At 53.9% G+C, this 23,822-nt stretch overlaps 1 protein-coding gene across 2 annotated transcripts in view; it reads right to left on the reverse strand.

Annotated features, from left to right (window-relative positions):
• Positions 1–23,822, reverse strand: part of LOC120398180 (tumor necrosis factor receptor superfamily member 16-like) — a 50,083-nt gene that overhangs the window by 21,849 nt on the left and 4,412 nt on the right. Inside the window, exons 1-2 of one of the 2 annotated variants that reach the window (XM_039525320.1) lie at positions 2,622–2,653; positions 1,165–1,297 (exon numbers count right to left, since the gene is read on the reverse strand). In XM_039525320.1, coding sequence (XP_039381254.1) covers positions 1,165–1,297; positions 2,622–2,624 — 136 coding nt within the window. In that variant the 5' untranslated portion in view covers positions 2,625–2,653. Of the gene's footprint in view, positions 1–1,164; positions 1,298–2,621; positions 2,654–23,822 lie in introns of those variants that run through there. The other variant, XM_039525318.1, reaches the window with a different exon arrangement.

The raw sequence follows: 23,822 nt of genomic DNA on the forward strand, positions 1-23,822 counted from the left end.
AATTTTTGCCCCAGGTCCCTAAGTGGCCTCCTCAAGGATTGAACTCACAACCCTGGGTTTAGCAGGCCAATGCTCAAGCCACTGAGCTATCCCTCCCACCAAAATGCCTCTGGCTGGGTGAATGTCCTCTCCAGGGGGAATAACGCTAACCGGGGCTCCCTGGCCTGGCTCAGGTCACGTGGGGATCGAGCTGGGCCGGTTCTCAGCCGCCGGGTCCACATCACACAGCCGCGGGACGGCTGACAAGCTGTGCTCGGGACTGGGTGGGTGGCTCTGGCTCAGAGCAGCTGCAGGGCAGAAGTGCCGGGTTTGGGTGGGGCGGGGGGTGGCCCCCAGCCAGGAACAGCAGGTGGGAACTGAGGGGTGCGGGCTGAGGGGTGCCTGGGGAATCCCGCAGACCCCTGGCCCAGCTACCTCTGCTCTAACGAGCGCTAACAGAACAAAAGCCCCCCATTTAGAAGAGGCAAAAGAAGGTGGGCCAGACCTGCGGAGCAATGAGATCTCCGCAGGGCCAGCTTCCAGCGCTTGTGCGTCGGGTCCCCGTCCCTTACCAGGCCAGGAGGGAGAGGACATGGCCTGGAGCAGGAGGGCACTAGATGTCCCTTCCGGTGCCGCACTCTGCTCACCCTATAAGCCCCCCTCCTTATACCCTCTCCCTCTCTACATGGGCCCATCCCTCCCCCCATCTCTCCCTATCGCTTTCCTCCCCAGCCCCCCCCCACTCACTCCAGAGCTCCCCCAACATCCCCTTACCCTCCCCATCCCAGGACCCCTCCCCACACTCCCCCCCCATCCTGCCCTTCTCTCTCACACGCGTTAGGTCTTCCGGTGACCCTGGGCCTGCCGATTAGGCCGAGCCACCCACCCACGGCTGCACCTGTGGGGCCAGTGGGATGCAATGGGATGAGGTGGGTGCCCTTTGGGCGTGCCCGTCGAGGGGTTCGGCCCATGCCCCGCGGCGTGGGGCGCACTGGGCAGGCTGCCGTTAGCAGACGGGGGAAGAGAGAATCCCCATGGCAACCAGGCGACCGCTGGGGTGGGTTTCTGCACCTCTCTCTGTCACTGCTGGCCCTGGGCACCACTGAAGGCGAGATCCTGGCCAAAAGGGATTCCCAGGCCCAGCCGTTAGCCTGCGCTCCCCTCCCCGGGGTCCCCTCTACTCACTCTCTCTGCAGGGCTCGCACTGCGTGTTGGAGCTGCCGCACGGGACAGCCACCCCGTAGCCCTGGGGGCAGAGGGCACAGCAGTCCCCAAGGGAGGTGAAGCGTCCGCTCTTGCAGCCTTGGCCGGCTGAAACCTGCAAGGGCGAAGGGTGAAAAAGGATGAGCGAGGCAGGGCCCGAGCTGGCTGGAGCGCAGCGTGTGGGGGTGGGGTTGCAGACAGAGACCCTCTGTGAGCATGGGGCTGAGATCCGCCCGGCCTGCAGGGAACCAGAAGGGGAGAAACGATATTTCCCATCAGCTGCTGCAGCCCAGACCGCCTGCCTTGTTCTTTGGCATAGGAGCATCAGATGGAGATCCCCCTACGTGTTTCCCGGAGGTCTCTAAGCACCATTGCATGGCGACACCTTTCGCTGACTACCAATCTGGGCTGATCACAGAGCCATCCAGCTCCAGCCTGGCCCAGCCTTCCTGCTTCACTCTAGGAGAGCCCAAACAGCCCGCCAGGGTCACTAGACGTTCAAGGAAACTGAAGGATTTATCAGCGCATGCTCAAGCCATACATGCAGTACTTCAAAGACACATTGTGGTCACAAGACCGGGTCCAGTCACCGGTTCTCCCTGGGTGACCTTGGGCAAGTCCTTTCACCGCTCTGGGCCTCAGTTTGCCCAGCTGTAAAATGGGGACTTTGTCCATCTTGCCTCTTTAAACTCTAAGGCCTTCAGGGCAGCATGTGTTCGTACAGCCCCTAACGTAATGGGGCCCTGATCTGGGCTGGGATCTCTAGGCGCTGGTGGGATAGAAATAACCACAGACCGCAACGTGCTAGGCCGCCATATGGGTGCACAGCTTAGGCCTGTGCTTTATGGGGGGTCCGGCTAAATATCAGGCTTCCCTCCTTGCCATTGAATCTATGGCAGGGGTGGGCAAACTTTTTGGCCTGAGGGCCACACTGGGGTTGCAAAACTGTATGGAGGGCCAGATAGGGAAGGCTGTGCCCCCCCCCAAACAGCCCCTTCCCACTTCCCGCCCCCTGACTGCCCCCTTCAGAACCTCCGACCCATCCAACCCCCCTTGCTCCTTGTCCCCTAACCGCCCCCTCCTGGGACCCCCACCCCTAACTGCCCCCCAGGACCCCACCCCCATCCAACCCCCTGCTCCCAGTCACCCGATCTCTATCCTCACCCCCGTCCCCTGACGGCCCCCAGGACCCGACGCCTATTCAACCTCCTTGTTTCCTGTTCCCTGACCCCTATCCACATACCCGCCCCCTGACAGGCCCACCGGGACCCCACGCTTATCCAACCCCTATTCCTCATCCCCTGACACCCTCCCCATCCCCTGACCCCCTCCCCACAGAACCTCTGCCCCATCCAACCGCCCCTGCTCCCTGTCCCCTGACTGTCCCCAGGAGCCCCTGCCCCTTATCAGAACCCCGGCCCCGGCCCCAGCCCCCTTACCATGCCGCTCAGAGCAGCATGTCTGGCTGCCGCGCTGCTCGGCAGGAGCTCACAGCCCCACGGCGTGGCTGCGGGGGAGGGGCCGGGGGCTAGCCTCCCCATCCGGCGCTCAAGGGCCGGGCAGGACGGTCCCGTGGGCTGTAGTTTGCCCACCTCTGATCAATGGACCCCGCCCCAGCCTGCAGCTGGAAGCTCAATTCTCCACCCCTTCTACCGGTGCCACCACCCAGTTTGTTTCCTTTTTCCATTCCCAAGCTGGTGCCCCCTTCCATGTCACCCACATGGAGCTCCCACTGCACTAGCTCCTTCCCCCCCCTTCCACTCCTTCCTCCCGCCCGGCCCACACGCTGGCCTTAGCCCATCGTGCGCTCGTGGCCCATCTCTTCCCCCGGGGCGCGCAGTGCATGGGCCCTGATCTGCGTCCGCCACGCAGCCTGCGAGCTCCTCAGGGCAGGGGATGGCTTGATCTATGCTTTGGCCCTTACTTAAAAGTACCATGTTGCCCCCGCTTACAGATGGGGACACTGAGGCATGGAGTGGCAAAGCAACACGACCACAGTCCCAGGGCAAGTCAGTGGCAGAGCTCGGACCAGAACCCAAGTCTCCTGACCAGACCCAGATACCTGGTACTAACTGTGTTGGCTGTTCACACCTCATCTTGTGTTTGAACGCAAGGTAGCCCAGGTAGCTGAAAGAATCTGGGCTTCTCTCCTCATCAGTCTTCCCCTCCCCACCCTCCTCTCTCCTCTTCCTTCCCCCTCTCCTTTCCTGGGCCCTTCCTCCTTCTCTCCTTCAGGGCCTACCAAAGGGGGGGTCTCCTCCCAGCAGATGGGCTCTGACACCTGTGTGAAGCCTGGGAAGTCATAAAGCAGTTTCCATATCAGAGCAGAAATCTGAGGAATGACAAGAGGCCCTAAAAACAGGGAGGGCCCTGGGGTGGGGGAGTAGAATCCTCTTCTAACAATGCCTGTTTGTTCCTTTCAGATCTTCACAGTGGGGGATCAGGGGTGGGCAAGTCACACTCCCCCCTTTGACAAGTCTCCGCGAATATGCACATACTGATTCATCCCCCTCACAAACACAGGGGTGGGCTCAGGTTAAACACAATCGCAATGGAGCACAAGATGCTCCCATCTCTCTGGTTAATATCATCTTGCCGGAAACAGCAAATGATTCCAGAGTAAAGGGCTGAAAGCCAGGCCAGGAGGGTCATTTAACAAGCGCCGGGACAAAAGCCTAAGGGGCGAACTTCAAAAGCTTTGGGGAAGCAGCTCTGTGTAGGTTCAGAAAACACAGGTGTGTGGTGCATAGGAAAATAGGGTTGTGTTCCTTTAAATAGATTGTGAGCACTGACTGGCGCTCACTGTGTTCTGTGTTTTAGAAGCTACCGATCAGAGCATAACTGTGTAAGCAGCTAGTAGAGCTTGGGGAAATTTCTCACACAAAACTATTTTGGGAGTGAAAAATGCAGATTCAGCGACACTGAAACGTTTGGCAAATTTGATCTTCGACGAATTGTGGTGGTTAAAAGAAAATCTTTAAAAATTCAAAACATTTCAATTTTTTTCAGTTCAAACGACTTTTTGTTTCAAAATTTCCTTGATTTACTAAACAGTCACAAATGTAAAGATGCTTGAAATGGAAACAAAACATTTCTTTTGACCCGGAAACGAAATGTTTTCCTACTTTCCCAGTGTGCTGAAAATTTCCAAAAAATAAAGATCAGTTTTGGTTTGATCTGAATTCTTTCCACCTGATTTTTTGGACTTGCCAGAGAACCAAAAATCCGTTATTCACCCAGCTCCAGTAGCTAGGCCTTGCACTGACTTGTATATTTCATTAACACAGAATGGGATCCAAAGACCTTTCTGCCTAGTTTCTTGGCTGTGTAAAGAGCAAAGGATACAACAAACAATGGGTGAAACCAGGTGGGGAAATGAGTCAGAGACATTAGCTTGGGAGTCAAGTACCAAAAGTACCATCTGGCCCGTACACACAGCACTCATATCTGTGCATGCACATTCAGCGTGGAAATGAGGCATACTGGATCTCACAAGGTACACAGGTACCTCTTTCCTTTGATCATATGCACAGGTGTTGCAGAGAAAGGCTCACACGCACACACCCAGAGGCGGACAGCCTTCCAGTTCCCTTATACCACAATCAGACCTCTTCCTAGGTGCACCAGCTAATGCCTCCACCATTCAGTACAGCTACACCTCACTCAGTGACTGCAGATCAGTACATGCAGGTAATCCCAGGGACTTACTGCCATCTCCAAGGGGGCAGAGTTAAGGTGCATTTGTATAGACACACATACACTGTCTGAATTATAGGTGGAGCTGGCAGTTAAGATCCTGTTTACAGTTTCTTACAACTTTGCCAAACTTCAGCCATGTGGATTACCTATAACATTAAAAAAACCCAAAGGATATTAAGGGTACCCTTAAAAGCCCAGCAACACCCTGGTAACCTTAACTCTGCTCCCATTACATAATGGGAATGAAAATGATTAGGGGTATGGGACAGCTTCCATACACAGAGAGATTAAAAGACTGAGACTGTTCAGCTAAGAAAAGAGATAACGAATGGGGGTATGACAGAGGTCTATATAATCATGACTGGTGTGGAGAAAGTGACTAGGGAAGTATTATTTACCCCTTCTCATAACACAAGAACTAGGGGTCACCCAATGAAATTAATAGGCAGCAGTTTTAAAACAAACAAAAGGAAGTGCTTCTTCACACAACACAGTCACCCTGTGGCACTTGTTGCCGTGGTATGTTGTGAAAACCAAAATTATAACCGGTTTCAAAACCAAATTAGATAAATTCATGCAGGTTAGGTCCATCAATGGCTGTTAGCCATGATGGTCGGGGATGCAACCCCATGCTCTCGATATCCCTAAAACCTCCAACTGTCAGAATCTGGGACTGGACAACGGGGATGGATCACTCAAAATTTCCCTGTTTTGTTCATTCACTCTGAAGCATCTGGCACAGGCATGACACTGGGCTAGATGGAGCATTTGTCTAATTCAGTATGGCCGTTCTCATGTTCTAATGTGCTTTGCATCACAATCTTTACACTCTCACAAGCATGATCACATGCAACACCCTAGAGCTGGGCATAATTTTTCAGCCCAAACTATTTTTCATCAAAAAATGGCCATTCAGGTTGATGGAAACATTTCACAGATTTGTGGCGGATTTGCCAAACTGTTTTATTAAAAAAACCCCACTAAAATAATTCTGAAAAAATGGAAACATTTTGATTTCTTGATTCAAAATGACCCTTCATTTTGAAATTTACTTCAACGTTATTAAAAAGAGTATGTAAAAACCTTTTTTAAAAACGCTCAAAAATGAAACAAAACATTTCATTTCCGGTCAAACAAAATGTTTCATTCAACCCAAAATGATTTTTTTTTTTTTTTACTTTTCAGGTCACTGAACATTTTTTTAAAAATGTGTTTTGGATGGATCTAAAATGATTCCTCACCCCCACCCCTGATTTTACAGTATCGCCAGCAAACCAACAATCCAGTTCTTTGCACAGCTCTAGCCCTGGCCTCATCCAACGTGCTGTGGCAAGCTGTGCTGATGAGCACAGTCTCTTTGATGCGACTGTGCAGTGAAAGCTGCTCTCATGGCACCGCGGTGATTATAGACACGGGCTTAATAGCTTTTATTGGACCAACTTCTGTTGGTGAGAGACAGGCCTGGTCACGGTGTTTGGCCCAATGGCTCCCTGAGTTAAAACCATAAGATTTTCCAGATGATTCAGACTCCTGCAGAACCCCTGGGGGACCGTAAAGCACACCCGTTTGAAAACGCTGCCCACACAGAAGTCTATTGTGTGCTACCAGTGTCTCTGACTTACTGTTTGCCCACAGGTTGCAGGAATTCTAGAGCAGAGCTGGTCCCGCTGTCCAGCTTGCAAACCGACCCAGTGTGGAGGCTAGATGCAGGGGAGGCCGCTTGCCACCATCCTCGCTGGCCTGACAAAGAGGTCTCGCTTTACAGACACTGCCCACCTTGTGGCCCCAACACCAGAGCTGGGAGGGCAAGCTGGGGGCTGGCAGGCAAATAGCCCCTTGCCCGCTCAGCTAACATGTCACACAGCTTTACGGACAGGAGGCCGAGGGGGTCTCCTCCCACCATAGGAACATAGGCGGCAGGTTTGTATAATTTTTGGTGGGGCCCAAAATGGTGGTGCCCCCCCCACTCCCGCCCTGTAAGCCAATATAAAATGAAGCTACAACGCGTCAGTGCCACAAGATTACAAGGTTGGAGAAGGGGTAGGGGGTTCCAGGGGCCAGTCAAGGGACAAGGAGCAGGGGGGGTTGGATGGGGCAGAGGTTCGGAGGGGCAGTCAGAGGACAGGCAGCAATTGGATAGGCATGGGAGTCCAGGGGGTTTATCAGGGGACAGGTAGGGGTGGGGTCCTGGGGAAGTTGGGTGGGGTCTCAGGAGGGGGCAGTTGGGGACAAGGAGAAGGGAGGCTTAGATAGGGGCTGGGGTCCCAAGGGGCAGTTAGGGGCAGTTGTCTCGGGAGTGGGTAACGGGGGACAAGGACCAGTGGTGCTTAGATAGGGGGTGGGAGTCCTGGGGGGCAGTTGGGGCAGGGGTCGGGGGAGGGGGCAATCAGCGGCCAGGGGCTGGGATTCAAAGGGCTCTGGGCTCTCTGCCCCTGCGGGCAGCCCAGAGCCCTCCGATTCCCAGCCGCGGCTGAGATTTAAAGGGCTCTGGGCTCCCCGCGGTTGCAGGCAGCCCAGAGCCCTCTGATTCCCGGCCGCGGCTGGGATTTAAAGGGCTCTGGGCTCCCCGCCGCAGCGGGCAGCCCAGAGCCCTCTGATTCCCAGACGCGGCTGGGATTTAAAGGGCTCTGGGCTCCCCACGGTTGCATCACAATCTTTACACTCTCACAAGCATGATCACATGCAACACCCTAGAGCTGGGCATAATTTTTCAGCCCAAACTATTTTTCATCAAAAAATGGCCATTCAGGTTGATGGAAACATTTCACATATTTGTGGCGGATTTGCCAAATTGTTTTATTAAAAAAAACCCACTAAAATAATTCTGAAAAAATGGAAACATTTTGATTTCTTGATTCAAAATGACCCTTCATTTTGAAATTTACTTCAACGTTATTAAAAAGAGTATGTAAAAACCTTTTTTAAAAACGCTCAAAAATGAAACAAAACATTTCATTTCCGGTCAAACAAAATGTTTCATTCAACCCAAAATGATTTTTTTTTTTACTTTTCAGGTCACTGAACATTTTTTAAAAAATGTGTTTTGGATGGATCTAAAATGATTCCTCACCCCCACCCCTGATTTTACAGTATCGCCAGCAAACCAACAATCCAGTTCTTTGCACAGCTCTAGCCCTGGCCTCATCCAACGTGCTGTGGCAAGCTGTGCTGATGAGCACAGTCTCTTTGATGCGACTGTGCAGTGAAAGCTGCTCTCATGGCACCGCGGTGATTATAGACACGGGCTTAATAGCTTTTATTGGACCAACTTCTGTTGGTGAGAGACAGGCCTGGTCACGGTGTTTGGCCCAATGGCTCCCTGAGTTAAAACCATAAGATTTTCCAGATGATTCAGACTCCTGCAGAACCCCTGGGGGACCGTAAAGCACACCTGTTTGAAAACGCTGCCCACACAGAAGTCTATTGTGTGCTACCAGTGTCTCTGACTTACTGTTTGCCCACAGGTTGCAGGAATTCTAGAGCAGAGCTGGTCCCGCTGTCCAGCTTGCAAACCGACCCAGTGTGGAGGCTAGATGCAGGGGAGGCCGCTTGCCACCATCCTCGCTGGCCTGACAAAGAGGTCTCGCTTTACAGACACTGCCCACCTTGTGGCCCCAACACCAGAGCTGGGAGGGCAAGCTGGGCTGGTGGAGCAAAGCCCCTGATTTTCAGCTAACATGTCACACAGCTTTACGGACAGGAGGCCAAGGGGGTCTCCTCCCACCATAGGAGTGGTGGTGATCTGTACAGTCCAAATTTAGCCTGGGCATAAAAAGGTGCAGAGACCCTGGGGGGTTAGAACATGGGACTCCAGAGGGTCTGGCCATCAATGTTTCTGCATCCCCATTGGAAACTCAGGGTGGGGGGTTCTGCTGGGGGACCCTGGAAGCTAGACACTGCCGGAAGTACCGCCCAGCAGGGCCTGATTGTCGGCCCCTCACAGCCCATTGATTGGCTCATACTGGTATATAAACCAGGAAGCCAGCATGAGGCGCTGTCTGAGCAATGGTGCAGACACTGCCCGCTTGTTTCTGCTCCAGGCCTTGCCTTGCGGTGGACCTTAAGACTCTGGTTCCTGGCCCCAGTTTATCCCTGACTCTGCTAGTCGCCTCCTGACTGCAAATGATAACTGATCGGTGCCCGCCGGCTGCCCACGGCCTGGCCCTCACAGATCCTTGCGAGAGGAGGGGATGGAGAAGCAGGAATGGAGGGGACAGGATCACACGACTAAGCGATTTTCTCCCTTCCTTGTTGTTAGCTGCAGATTTCACCTCAGGCCCTAAACCCCTGTCTCTGACCCTTTTCAAATCCACGGGCCGACTGCCCCCCGCCCCGCAAACATCTCCCAGTGTAAAGCAACAGCCCCAGTTTATGCAGGACCTCATATAAACCACAACTGCACTCTGGTGCCCACCCCACACTGCCGGTGCTTAACTGACGAACCGTGTCCGGGAAGCGCACCCACATACCACCTTAATGTCAAGTGCCATTTGACGGCTCAGCATCCAGACAAATATCACCCTCAGGCCACGTCTACACTAACAAGCCGGCACAGATTTACCGATCCAGCCGCGCCACTGTAAGATCCCTCGTGTAGCCAGCGAGAGCTCTTCTGTTGACATAATAAAACCAGCTCAACGAGCGTAGCGGGAGGGTGTCTCCCGCCAACAGAGCGTTGTGCACACGAGCATTTATGCCGGCAAAACCTCTGTCGCTCAGAGGTGTGAATAAAACACCCAGCGAGTGATAAAAATCTTGCCAACATAAGTGCTCGTGTAGACATGGCCGAAGCTGTCAGGACAGAAATGTCCTTTAGAAGGTCCCGAGGGAGTATTTCAACCAAGGGGGAATGATTTAAAGCATTTTTTGGGGGGGACTGGGATCCTATATGGAATGATATGAACGCAGTGATTCCCTTCCCTAAGTAAGTGTGTCCTTCAGTCACTTCCTCCCTTCAGTTCCCGTGTTAAAGCCTTTCCCGTTTGCCTTAGCTAACGAGAGTCTTTATTAACTTTATTACCTATTACCTTTCTCCCCTAGGACAGAGCCGGTGTTTATTCCAGGTATTGGAAAGGGACAGTAACGTTGGGAAACATGCCGGATGAACAGCCCTTCAGATGGGGTCTCTCCAGCCATCGACGGGGGTAGGTATGCGGGTTGCTTGCACCCAACACACTAGCATGTCAATGGGCTTCCTTGCTGACCCGGAGAGAAGGGCTCACAAGACAGTTCAGTTTTATTCATGGATTTTCAAGGCCAGAAGGGTTGGACAAGCTCTAGCTCAGGCACAAGGGTCTGGGCTTGATGCAGGAAACACGGGTGGTCGTCTAGATTAGGGCTGAAAGAGACCTCAGGAGGCATCTAGTCCAACCCCCTGCTCAAAGCAGGACCAATCCCCAACTAAATCATCTCAGCCAGGGCTTTGTCAAGCTGGGCCTTAAAAATCTCTAGGGATGGAGACTCCACCACCTCCCTAGATAACCTGGGTAACCTGAAGACACAGGTTGGAGAATTCCACCGCGTTTTCTACATCAAGCCCAGCAACCTGTGGATGAACTAGAGTGTATCTTTTGGGAGGGTGTCCAAGTCAGGGTTTAAATGCTTCCAGTGATGGAGAATCCACCACGTCGCCCAGTGAGCCCTGCCAATGGTGGATCACCCTCCCTGTTAGAAACACTCAACCTACTGCCACGTGGAACGTTGACTTCAACTTGCAGCCCTTGGCCCCTGTCCGTCCTGTTTTCATCTGCTCGATTAAAGAGCCCTCCAGTATCAAATATACTTGAAGGTTGTGATCAAGTCACCTCTTGACCTCCTTTTTGATAAGCTATGTAGCTCGAGCGGGTTTCCTCTCGCACTGCAGACCTCCAGCCATTCTTGTAGCTCTCCTGTGATCCCTCTCCCGCCCCAGGCAGATTGCTGGGAGTGCCCAGAGCACGCACTGCATAGGAGCACGGCCTCGCAGCTTGCCTTTGTTTTAAAGGCCCTTCATGGCGCCGCACCTTCCCTCTTTGCACATATCTGTCCCCCATCACCATAGTATCTGAGCCTCATGATCTCGGCTGTATTTAGCCTCACCACCCCAGTGAGCTAATGCCATGCTGCGATCCTCGTTTTACATGGACCCTGAGGCACAAGGGAGGCTGTAGCAGAGCAGAGATGTTAACCCAGGTCTCCTAAGTGCTCAGGTACTGCCCTAACCACAACGACATCCGTCCTCTCTTCCTACCTGCTCACTCTCCTCTCTCGTTGCTGGGCTCCCCACCCTTTCTGCTGTGCCATCTCTCACCTGCTCGACACCTCAGCCACCCTCTGCTCGACAACTTCGTCCACAACCCTCTGAGCCTCACGCCCTCCCTGAACTGGGCCATAAAGCCGCTCCTGCCTCCTTCTCCGAAAGATCACCTCTGCGGTGACGCCTACAAGACATTGGCCAGAGGTGGCTCAAGGTTTGGGGGGGGATGAATGTGCTTTAAAAGTTGTGTATATTTTGGTGTTTCCTTCTTCCCCCGCGCTCTGAAGATCACTTGTTTCTTTCGATGGTGAGCTCTTCAGGTCAGGAGCCAGCAGAGCTGGTCTCCGGGCAACGCACCGAGCACAGCTGGCCTGTAGTAGGTTGCCTGACATTCGCCCATGGCTGCAATAGCTCCTGCCCCGGCCTTGGACCCAGCCTCACTTGTCTCTCTCCCTCCATCTTCCAACCTTTTCCCCCTCCCTCTCTCAGCCACACTCCTTCGTCCTCGGTGCCCTGCCTCCCTCCTCTTTTCTTCTCCCACCTCACAGTCCTCGATGCAGGGGAGGTGATGAGAGAAGGGGACGCCTGGGCCATACCCACCCACGCATGGTGACGGACGGGGTAATCTCTGCTGCATGGCGGCTCACTACTAAGAATTTCTTCCCCTGCCCTTATGGACCTGCCTCTGCTTGTGTGTCTGTATGGCCAGGCGGTGGCGGGGCGGGGAGGGATAATTTATCTACGTACTTATCTGATTCCCACCACTGCAGAATTGGAGCAGCTGTGTCTGTAGGTGTAGCCATGTGACCACTGGGAGTGCCGTCTGTGTACCGGGCCTGTCCATTTCTAAGGAGCCTGCCTGTCTCCTTCCTTAGAGGTTTTTAAGGCCCGGCTTGACAAAGCCCTGGCTGGGATGATTTAGTTGGTGTTGGTCCTGCTTTGAGCAGGGGGTTGGACTAGATGACCTCCTGAGGTCCCTTCCAGCCCTGATATTCTATGATTCTATGCTTGCTTGAAGCAGAGATGAGGCAGCATGTTACACAGGAGAAATGCCCGTGCTCCCTCCTGAGGCTTTTCGTTCTTTCCCGATTTCACATTTTCACATAAAAGAAAAATCACTCCGGCTTGAGGGGTGTGGGAACATAAGAACAGCCACACTGAGTCAGATCAAAGGTCCACCTAGCCCAGTATCCTGTCTTCCAACCGTGGCCAATGCCAGCTGCTTCAGAGGGAATGAATAAAACAGGGAATCATCAAGTGATCCATCCCCTGTCGCCCATTCCCAGCTTCTGGGAAACAGAGGCTAGGGAGAACCTATTCTCCATGAATTTATCTAGTTCCTTTTTGAACCCTGTTATAGTCTTGGCCTTCACAACATCCTCTGGCAAAGAGTTCCACAGGTTGACTGTGCGCTGTGTGAAGAAACACTTCCTTTTGTTTGTTTTAAGCTGCTGTCTATTAATTTCATTAGGTGACTCCTAGTTCTTGTGTTATGAGAAGGAGTAAGTAACACTTCCTGATTTATTTCGCCTTGCGCACCTGCGGGCAGGTGTGTACACACGTTCCATGCCTATAAGCATCTGTGTGCATCTGTAGCTCCCTCTCTGCGTGTGCACTTGTCTTCATGAGAAGCTGAGTGTGCGTGAATCTAGCCAACTCTCATGACTTTATCACAAGCCTTGTGATGAAATTCGGGGTGCTAAGCTGGTGTCGCTGTGTTCCAAGAATATGATAAGATTTGCAATAGTCATGCAATAAAGAAAAAAAGTATTTTTTCTGGCTCTCATGTCACAGAGAAAAACTGGAAAATGTGACCCAAGCATGACTCTGAAGGCTCAGAAACTAGAAGGCAAAGAAAAAGAAGCCACTTCTATTATTATTATTTTTAAATCTCATGATTTTTAAACCAATCTCAGGATTTGGGAGGGAGGGGGCAGAGTCCTGATCTGTAGCTGCTCGAGGCTGGCAGCATTGTACACACGGTGTGAACGTGAATAATAATTTGAGATATACTGATCTCATAGAACTAGTAGGGACCCTGAAAGGTCATCAAGTCCAGCCCCTGATTTTGCCCCATATCCCTAAGTGGCCCCCTCAAGGATTGCGCTCACAACCCTGGGTTTAGCAGGCCAATGCTCAAACCGCTGAGCTACCTGTGTGTGTGGAGCACTGTGTGCATGCATGTTGGTGGGTGTGTAAACATGCCTACCTTTGCGGGGGTTGTCTGAACATAACTGCAGGCTGAAAAGGAAACTCCTCGAATGCAGAAGGGACAAACTAGGGATCTTTGAAGAGAGACATTCCCTGGCCCTCAGCACAGGGGCGGCTCTAGACACCAGCGCCTGCGGCAGGTCCACGGAGCGGCGGACCTGCAGGCATGACTGAGCTCGGTCCGCTGGTCCCGGCTGCCGCAGGCATGCGCTCAACAAGAGGGGACCCCGCTGCTTGGGGCAGCCCGATTTCTAGAGCCGCCCCTGCCTCAGCAGCCCCTCTGCGTCCCCATCCCCCTGCAGAAGGCTCACCTCTACCATTACAGTTCAGAAGGGCTAAATGACACCCTTGTTCTTCCTCCGCCTTTCTCCCTCCACCCCACAGCTCGCCCCTGAAGTGTCTATATCAGGGGTCGGCAACCTTTCAGAAGTGCTGTGCCGAGTCTTCATTTATCCACTCTAATTTAAGGTTTCGCGTGCCAGTCATACATGTTAACGTTTTTAGAAGGTCTCTTTCTAAAAGTCTACAATAGACAACTAAACTATTGTTGTATGTAAAGTAAATAAGGTTTTAAAAATGTTTAAGAAGCTTCATTTAAAATTAAATGAAAATGCAGAGCCCCCCGGACCAGGGGCCAGGACCCAGGCAGTGCGAGTGCCACTGAAAATAAGCTCGCACACCACGTCTGCACGCGTGCCATAGGTTGCCTACCCCTGGTCTATATTAACAGCAGTCAGAGTATGGGCATGCGGATTGCCTAGAAACAGTAACTGGCTCTAAAACGGATCTCTTTCCTTCCCCAAAAAGGAGCCCGGCTAAGAACCAGGAAGCTGGGCACAAAGTGAGACTCCACGGCTGGATAGATCCCAGCTGACGGGACAAAACGACACTGTTCTGAGTGGTGCAACACTGGCTGTTTCCCTGCTCGCTCAGAGTCAAAGCCTGTTCTAATTAAGCCAAAACCTTTCTCCCCAGCGCTCCCCCACCCCCTTTCTTATGGCAGGATCATATTACAATGACTTGATCCATATTTGCTACAGGAACTCGGCTGGCTGCATCTTTCAAGAGGCGCCGGGCCTTTAAATATTTTCCCTCTGAATCCAAGAACAAAGAAATTAATTGGCACCATGCATCTGGAGACAGTTAATTATCATAAGGCCATCTTAAAGGCACAGTGCCTAAATAAAGCAAGAAAGGAGAGGGAGGAGGGCTGGGCTGGGCTCTCCAAGGGAGAGAATCCGGAGGGCAGTGGATTTACTTTAATATACATTTGTCAGCGTCCATGTGTTTGGGAACGTTCAAACAGAAGGCAGCCCTGTTACAGCAACAGAGCCCCCAACGTCTAACTGCCCCTCCTGTTTGCAAAGGCCCTTCTGGCTACATCCAGGTGTTCAGATTTTCGGTTAACTCTTTGCCTGCTGGTCCTCCTCCACTGCGGAGTGCGATGGAGCACTAAGTGGTACCTAAGAAGCGGCTCTGTTTTACAATTCATCTTTCAAATGGAAGAAGCAGCAAGCATGGCTCAGCGGCTAGGGGCGCTAACCTGAGACATGGGGTCATTTCCCAGCTCTGCCACAGATTTCCAGTGTGACCTTGGGAAGTCACTTAGCCACTGTGTGTCTCAGCTCCCCATCTTTACAATGGGGTTAATAGTCCCGCCTGGCCCCACAGGGGGCACTGTGGGGTTAAATACATTAACAATTGTGAAGTGCCCAGCTACTAGACTCATAGACTTTAAGGTCAGAAGGGACGATTATGATCATCTAGTCTGACCTCCTGCACAACGCAGGCCACAGAATCTCACCCACCCACCCCTGTAACAAACCCCTAACCAATGTCTGAGTTACTGAAGTCCTCAAATCGTGGTTTAAAGACCTCAAGGTGCAGAGAATGCTCCTGCAAGTGACCCGTGCCCCACGCTGCAGAGGAAGGCGAAAAACCTCCAAGGCCTCTGCCAATCTGCCCTGGAGGAAAATTCCTTCCTGACTCCAAATATGGCGATCAGTTAAACCCCACAGCAATGGGGGCCAGATAAACATCAAAGGGAGATCGGCACAGCCCTAGAGGGACCAGCACCACCTACTCAATCTTTCACCCCACTTGCCACAGCACTCTGGGTTCCCTACAGGTCTCCCCTTTGAGTACCAGCCCGGCTTAATTGAGGAGACCTGACCAGATCCCAGCTAGATGTGGATACAACTGCAGACCTTGGCATCTATGGACCCAAAGAACCTCTGCTCCGAAGCGGCATCTGGTCCTGAGTAAAGTTCTGCTTTTCGGTTTGACTCAATTTTCTAGCTGGATTGGCTACGGCACAAGGAGATCAAGTGACTCAGGCTGGAGGTCAGGGCTGGGATTAGAGTCTCTTGGATTCTCTGTGTTGCACTCAAACTCCTGGTTAATGCAACCCTCTGCCACCCGCTGCAGACCTGAACAGATGGGGCCGATCAGCGGGACATGTGCCTAACAGAATAGAGATGCAAGACCTGCTGGGGCTTGAACTCCTCGGGCCGCAGCCGCAGCGGATGGAAATCAGCCCAGCTGCACTGAAGTCAACACAAGTTATGAGCATTTACACCAACTGACGGCTTGGCCCCTTGGTGACCTGGGCGCTGTCTCTTTAAAGCTGAACACCCCCCATCACCACCACCCCCGCGCCCCAGTCTCTCTTAAAGAGGCGGCGCTTGTAATTTTTTAAAAAACCTCCATTTGCCAACCCCCGCAGCTTTTCCTGAGCTGAGAAAAAGTGTCAAGAACGAGGAGGATTTGAAATCCATAGAATAGCAGCTGAAGCAAGAGGTTGTCTCATTCGGTGAGTTAACCCCCCTCAGCAACGGCACGGGCAGAGGTGTTCTGCAAAATGAGCATTCGCATAAAGTGGGAATTATATTAATCATTTATACGGCCTGGCACTGCTGCAGGGCTTTGTTTCTAATCGCTGGCCTTGGGCCCCTTTGTTTTTTTACATCCCTGTGATGGATAAAGCAGACAGAGGATCCCCCGCAGCTCACTACTTGTTTCTTACACTGGGGCCTTGTCTACTTAGTCTTTCCCAGGTGTTTCTATGTGCGGCTGGAGAACAAGGAACAGATTTTCCTTGGAACACAGAACTGGAACGGACCTTCTGGGTTATTGGGTCCAGCCCCCGGCTAGTGCCGGGCACTCCATGGTATCGTCCTGCTCATACATTTATCAACCTCCCTCTTCAAACCAGGGAGGGTGTTTGCCCCACAGCTCCTGCTCCAGACCCTCGCTCCTCAGCTGGCTTTACACGGAGCTGGGCTCCTTAGGGGCTCTGCACTTCTGAACATCTGACCCTGATCGTGGGGGCTGAGGACTTGAACAATCTGTTCCAAACCCGGCCTGTAGCATCTCAGTGAAAGAGCCCGGATTGCAGATACTGGCTAAGACTCCAGTCTGGCAAACAATTTCCAACAGGGCCGGGCAGCTGGTCCCCGCCCCCCTACCTCCTATTTGAGAGGGTCCCCACGCAGAGCGACACCCCGGGTTACAGCACTGCTCGGGTTTGGCTCAGCTGCCCTCCCATGCCGACGGGGCAGCTGAGCCAAACCTGAGTGGCAATGCGAGCCCATGCACCAGGTCACAGTGCCTGGAGCAGGGAGCCAGAACTGCCTATGCACAATGAGGCCAGGATTGGCTTGTTTGCAACCCCCACCTTCTGATTGGTTCGGGGTTTTATTTTGGGGAAGGGGGTCAGTTTCCAGTTTCACCCTAGGTCCCCCCAGCACCTCTGTGTGGCCCTGTTAAGTTAGGCAGGGGAGCAGTCCCACCGACTTCATCGGCTTCAAGGGAAGCTTGCGCGTAAATGTTTGCCTAAGTGAGATCAGAAGGGGCTGGGGGGAAGCTGTTCTCAGAGCTATTCCCCATGAACTCTGCAAAGCTGAGCACGGGAGATTTCCCTCAGATTGCTGTGAGTAAGGGCAGAAATGGTCAAGATCCAGAGGAAACCGCCCTGTGACATTCCAGTGAGGTTCACTCAACTCTGTTCATTTCAAATCAGCCCCATTTCCGAGCAAACATGGGGCGCATCACAGCAAAATTTTGAAATCCAAAACAAGTGGCCGGTATTGTGGGCTGGTGCACACGGGCGCAGCACTGATGGAGCTGGGCTGCTTGGCCCCAGCTGAGGATCTGGCCCTTGGTTTGGACACAGCTCAGCGCCCACGTTCAAATATGCAAGATTTTGGGGTCTGCATATGGAGGGTAGGAAAAAAGAAATGGCCAATATGTAGGGTGTGGCGGGGAAAGAACATTTAGCAGGTGGAAAATATCCTGAAAAGGAATTGTGAAAATTGTCACTGGTGTTCCTGATCTCACCTTCCCGATCTCCACGCACATGCACACGCCCCGAGCATTCCCGAGCTCCACGCGCACACGCCCCGAGCGTTCCTCACCTCCACGCGCACACGCCCCGAGCGTTCCTCACCTCCACGCGCACACGCCCCGAGCGTTCCCGACCTCCACGCGCACACGCCCCGAGCGTTCCTGATCTCCATGTGCACACGCCCCGAGCGTTCCTGATCTCCACGCGCACACGCCCGGCGCTCACCTCCACGCCGCACACGCCCGGCGTTCTCACCTCCACGCGCACACGCCCCGAGCGTTCCCGACCTCCACGCGCACGCGCCCCGAGCGTTCCCAACCTCCACGCGCCCCGAGCGTTCCTCACCTCCACGCGCACACGCCCGAACGCTCACCTCCACGCCGCACGCCCCGAGCGTTCCTCACCTCCACGCGCACACGCCCCGAGCGTTCCCGACCTCCACGCGCACACGCCCTGAGCGTTCCTCACCTCCACGCGCACACGCCCCGAGCGTTCCTCACCTCCACGCGCACGCGCCCCGAGTGTTCCTGATCTCCACGCGCACACGCCCCGAGCGTTCCTGTTCTCCATGCACACACGCCCCGAGCGTTCCTCACCTCCACGCGCACACGCCCCGAGCGTTCCTGATCTCCATGTGCACACGCCCCGAGCGTTCCTCACCTCCACGCGCACACGCCCCGAGCGTTCCTCACCTCCACGCGCACACGCCCCGAGCGTTCCCGACCTCCACGCGCACACGCCCCGAGTGTTCCTGATCTCCACGCGCACGCGCCCCGAGCGTTCCTCACCTCCATGCGCACGCGCCCCGAGTGTTCCTGATCTCCACGCGCACACGCCCCGAGCGTTCCTCACCTCCACGCGCACGCGCCCCGAGTGTTCCTGATCTCCACGCGCACACGCCCCGAGCGTTCCTGATCTCCATGTGCACACGCCCCGAGCTCCACGCGCACGCGCCCCGAGCGTTCCTCACCTCCACGCGCACGCGCCCGAGTGTTCCTGATCTCCACGCGCACACGCCCCGAGCGTTCCTGATCTCCACGCGCACACGCCCCGAGCGTTCCTCACCTCCACGCGCACACGCCCCGAGCGTTCCCGACCTCCACGCGCACACGCCCCGAGCGTTCCTCACCTCCACGCGCACACGCCCCGAGCGTTCCTCACCTCCACGCGCACACGCCCCGAGCGTTCCCGACCTCCACGCGCACACGCCCCGAGCGTTCCTCACCTCCACGCGCACACGCCCCGAGCGTTCCCGACCTCCACGCGCACACGCCCCGAGCGTTCCCGACCTCCACGCGCACACGCCCCGAGCGTTCCTCACCTCCACGCGCACACGCCCCGAGCGTTCCTGATCTCCACGCGCACACGCCCCGAGCGTTCCTGATCTCCATGTGCACACGCCCCGAGCGTTCCTGATCTCCACGCGCACACGCCCCGAGCGTTCCTGATCTCCATGTGCACACGCCCCGAGAGTTCCTCACCTCCACGCGCACACACCCCGAGCGTTCCTGATCTCCGTGCACACACGCCCCCGTTCCAGTTCTCCACACACATGCTCGTACCAAGCGTTCCTGATCTCCACGCACGCTCACCTAGATTTCCTGATTTCCACACGCACACGCCCGAATGTGCCTGATCTCCATGCACGTGCTCGTACCAAGCGTTCCCGACCTCCACGCACGCTCACCGAGCATTCCTGATTGCCAGGCACGCGCACACTGAGTGTTCCAGATCTCGATGCGTGCGCGCACATCACACGTTCCTGATCTCCAGGTGCACGCACAGAGTATTGCACAGCCCCTGTGAGCACTCGTGGTCCCCACCCTTTCCCGTGGCTCATTCTTTCTTAGCAGGCCTTAATCAGGTGTGATTGGCAGGCGTGTGAATAGCAGAGGGGGGGAAGCTTCTCTCAGAGGAACAGCCAAGTAACAAGAAGGGTTCGACTGGCAAAGGGAGGGGACCCCCAGCAGAACCACCCAGGTACATGCTATTCCCACCCGACCTGTTACATGGCTGGCGTCCCTCTCCCCATGCCAGTCGCACCCAACTTGTTACTTGCCTGTTCCACTGCTAATACCTCGCCCCTCCACTGCTCACAGCCTCACACCCAAGCGGCTAAGCCCGGTAGCACCCCCGCAGGTGTCCACACTGCGCTGGTGACATGCCTGAGCCATAAATAGCCACCCCCCACCCGCCAGTCACATCCAACCTGGTGTAAGGCTCTTCCAGGAGTAGCGCCTCCACCCACCCTAGTCATCCTGCCCAACCTGTTAGATGGGCCGTTCCACTGACAGCACACACCCTCCCCGCTCCTACGCTATTCACACCCACCTGGGTGTTCCATTCACAGCAGCCCCCCCCCCCCCACGTCCTCACGTTTCTCAATGAACTGTCCATCCCGTCCTCCAGAACATCCTGCTGCTGCTAGGAGAGGAGAGAGAATACGACCTCCCGGTCACATCGCTTATCCTCGGGGCGTGTCTACACTGGGTTGGTCTCGCCAGGCTGGCCTCGCCCAGTAGTGTAGACGCAGCCCAACAGAAGGGGTTTCTCTGTCGACCGGATCCGCACAGCTGCATCTAGGCTGGAGGGGAGGTCGGCATAGGTCTGGCAGTCAGGGGTTTGTTTTTTCACAGCTACTCTGACTTGACTTTCACGTGCCTCCTAAGCCCTAGGTTCTGTGGTGACCGAGGACAGAATAGAAACCTGCTCTGAACAGGCTAGAACAGCTGTGGGGTGAGCAGCAGGTTCTCTCACCGCGGTCAGTATTCACTCCAACCCCTCTCTCATTTTCGCTGCCCGAACGCGATTAACGCTGAGGTTTGGGGTGTTGCGGGAATAACGAAGCCAGGAGGCCATCAATGCCCAGCGCACATTTATTGCTTATTCCTACAGCAGTGCTTGGAGACCACGCCCCAGACTGGGGGCTCCTTGTCCATGCCATGCTCCGAGGGGCTTGCAGACTAAATCAACAAGCCAGAGGGTGGAAGGAGAAGTGACTTGCCCAGGGTCAGACAACTCAGCAGTGGCAGAGCCAGGCAAAGCCCCCAGCTCTGCTATGTCTCTGTCCAGTGACCCTCTTGCCTAGCTCCTACTGACTCAAAGGTGACGCCAACTATTGGCCATGTGCAGTTCGTTCCTAAAAATGCTCAAGAGACCAAATAACGGAACTTAGCCAGACTGACTGTCTAAAGACAAAGCCGCATGATATGAAAAGGAGACACACAGACCCCTCCTTCTGGGAAGCAGCTTGTACCGGGGCAGAACATTCATGTATTTCCTATTTTCGGACTGGATTTTTGCAAAGTGTTGTGGATACCTGACATGGGTGAACGGAACTGTGGGGAAGGAACATAATACATTCAGGTAACATAGCTTCTCAACACTTAGATAAATCATATATGCTATATTAATACCATGCCTTTAATAGCCATCAGTGCGGTGTATACTACACCTAACATGTAGGTATTGGCTAACAGCCAGAAACTGAAGGAAAACCCACAGCCTGGATCCTGACAGCCCCAAGATTTGCAGAAAGTTTCAGAACCAGATCTCGATCCGGATTGTACAACTTGAGCCTGTTTGCGCATTCGGGGCATCGCCCCTTTTAGCATTCACACATCACTAGCGTAAGTGTTAATAAGCGGATAATCTAGCAACATCAATGGGCAAATTACTCACCGGGACAGTCCAGGCTTATTGTTTTCCCCAAATTTCCCGCTGTTACCGCCCCTGGTGGAGCTGAACTGGTGGGAGCAGCAGTGGGAAACGAGGCCAAAAGGCCTGCTGCAGACACGGCGAATGGGATGTGAGATCTACTGGTCTGCAGACCGAAACTGCTGCAGAACCAAGCAGCAGAAGAGGACTCTGGAAGTGGGGGACGGAGAGGCTGGCTCATGAGAGACGGTGCTGTCCAGTGGCTAGCACACTGGACTAGGGTTTGGGAGACCGGCTAGCCACCACTGTAATAACCACAACTCACTACGCTGCCCGCAGAATGAAACAGCTGGAGAGCGAGCTTGTGGGGTGTTCTTTCCTGGCAGTGTTGTCTGGTGGCTAACGTCAGAGAACACCTGGCTTCAGTTCCTGGCTCAGCCGCGGACACCTGCTACAGCCTTGGGCTGCTCAAAAACTCCGTGCCTCGGTTTCCCCTTCTACGCAGCGGGAACAGCACTTTCCACCGGCCTCCCAGGTGGGCCGGGAGCGTACATTCACTGTGACAGCCCCAGATAAAAGGGCTAAGTATTAGTAAGATATTAATTTTAACCCAGCCCAGGACTGTTTAACACAAGGGATTCAGAACAGAACATTCCTCTTTCCTTGAGTCTAGAAAGCCAGCCTGCTTTTCACCCCCTCTCCCTCGAAGTCACTGGTCCAGACCTCATCCTTCGGAGGTTGATTATTATATTATGGCAGCTGTCAAGGACCCCAGCAAGGATCGATGCCCCATTGTGCTGAGCCCTGTGCAACAGAAATAGAGAGACAGCCACTGTCCGGCCTCTAAGTGAGCTCCATGTCATTTACTGGGAGGGAGACATTCCATCGCTCCGCAGGGATATTAACAAAACCAGGGCTACATCCCTCAGAGCAAAGGTTTCCCTCAGCTAAAGCTGGCTCTTTGCCCTGCACCCCAGAGGTGGCTGCATTCCAGGAGCGCTGCGTGTACATCGTGCGAAAGGTTCTGTATGGACGTCATGTACCTATTCGGACCCTGCCTAACCCAGTCTGCTCTCTCCCGCTTTGGGATTTCCAGTCCAGACAGTACAAAACGTCACCCGGCATCCTTCCCCCATCTTCATTTCAGTGTGGGTACCAGCATCGAAGCGGCAAGGTAGAAGGAGCCTGGTGCAGCATGGGTCCTTTACACCTCCTATGCTAACAATGTGCCCTCTCCTTTAAACAAAACCTCAGTTAATCAGGCTTGCCTCAGCTCCCCTTGGAAATCTAACTGCACTCATTGTCAGTAAGTGCTGCTTAAGACTTAGCCTTAAATTCATCCCATTGTACACACACACACCCTTCCTATACTCACTACATCCGCCTAAATAACCCTCTTCTGGATTTGCAGCCTGGAAATATTGCTAGCCAGTTGGCATGTCTCCCGCATGTCAACCAAGCTAGACATATCGGGCCTGATCCACAGATCGGTGAAATCAATGGAAAGACTCCCCTGGACTTCCAAGGCCATTCAACTTTCTGCATGAGGCCAGGTCTTGCTGACCTTCTCTGAGGTCCGTCCAGTGTGATTCCTCCTGCTTCAGGGCTCTGATTACTAGAGGTCAGGAGGAGACCTCGTGTGGGAGACAGATTATCCCACATCTGCTACTGTGGGGTTCTTACACCTTCCTCTGAACTGTCTGGTGCTGGTCCCTGCCAGAGACATGGTATTGTACTGTGCACCTCGGGTCTGATCCAGTCTGGTGGCGTCTGTGTTCCTGTGTTGATTCCATTTTAGGATATATGCAAGGCCTTACTTCCAGAGGGTCCTAGATTCTATGAATAGGAAAATGTCACTCCCTGCAATAAAGGAAGTGGGTTCTGGAATAAAAATGTGAGTTCAGACTGGGGTGTCATCTGTGCCTGTGCATGCGATTGTGTGTGGGGCAGTGTGTGTGTGAGTGGGATGCATGTGTATGTGTGTGTGTTTTGTGTAAACTGTCATGCTCTGCCGCAGGAAATCACATTAGGGATTAAACAGCGGTGGCTGCACAGACTCTCCGGCAAATTACAGGCTACTGCAAGGATCGAGTTTCGTTTACCCTCCGAAAAAGAAATTACGGGCCAAGGAAGAAGAAAATATACTCTTTATATGGGGCAGCGAAGCTTTTACAAGTGCGGAGGGGGACGGGCAGTGAGCTCACGCGCCTGCGGCAGGAAATCATTATCTCCCCTGAAAAGGAGCCGTTTTTGTTGGGAGCCTGAAAACAACCTCAGTGTTTCTTTGTATAGAGCTTGTGCGTGTGTATATACACAGTGCGTGTGTGTACAGACCCTCGGCAGGTGTCGATCGGCCCAGCTCTGTTCAGTGGAGCTCTGGGCCTGGCCCACTATTCTATTTGCTAGCAGCACGGGTGAGTTTGTGTCAGGCTCTTTGTGCAACTTGGCTGTGTTTGTCCAGCGCGGTGGTGGTGTCCCATGGACGGTGTGTGT

This window comes from Mauremys reevesii, linkage group 2 (assembly GCF_016161935.1).
Source record: "Mauremys reevesii isolate NIE-2019 linkage group 2, ASM1616193v1, whole genome shotgun sequence".
NCBI lineage: Eukaryota > Metazoa > Chordata > Testudines > Geoemydidae > Mauremys > Mauremys reevesii.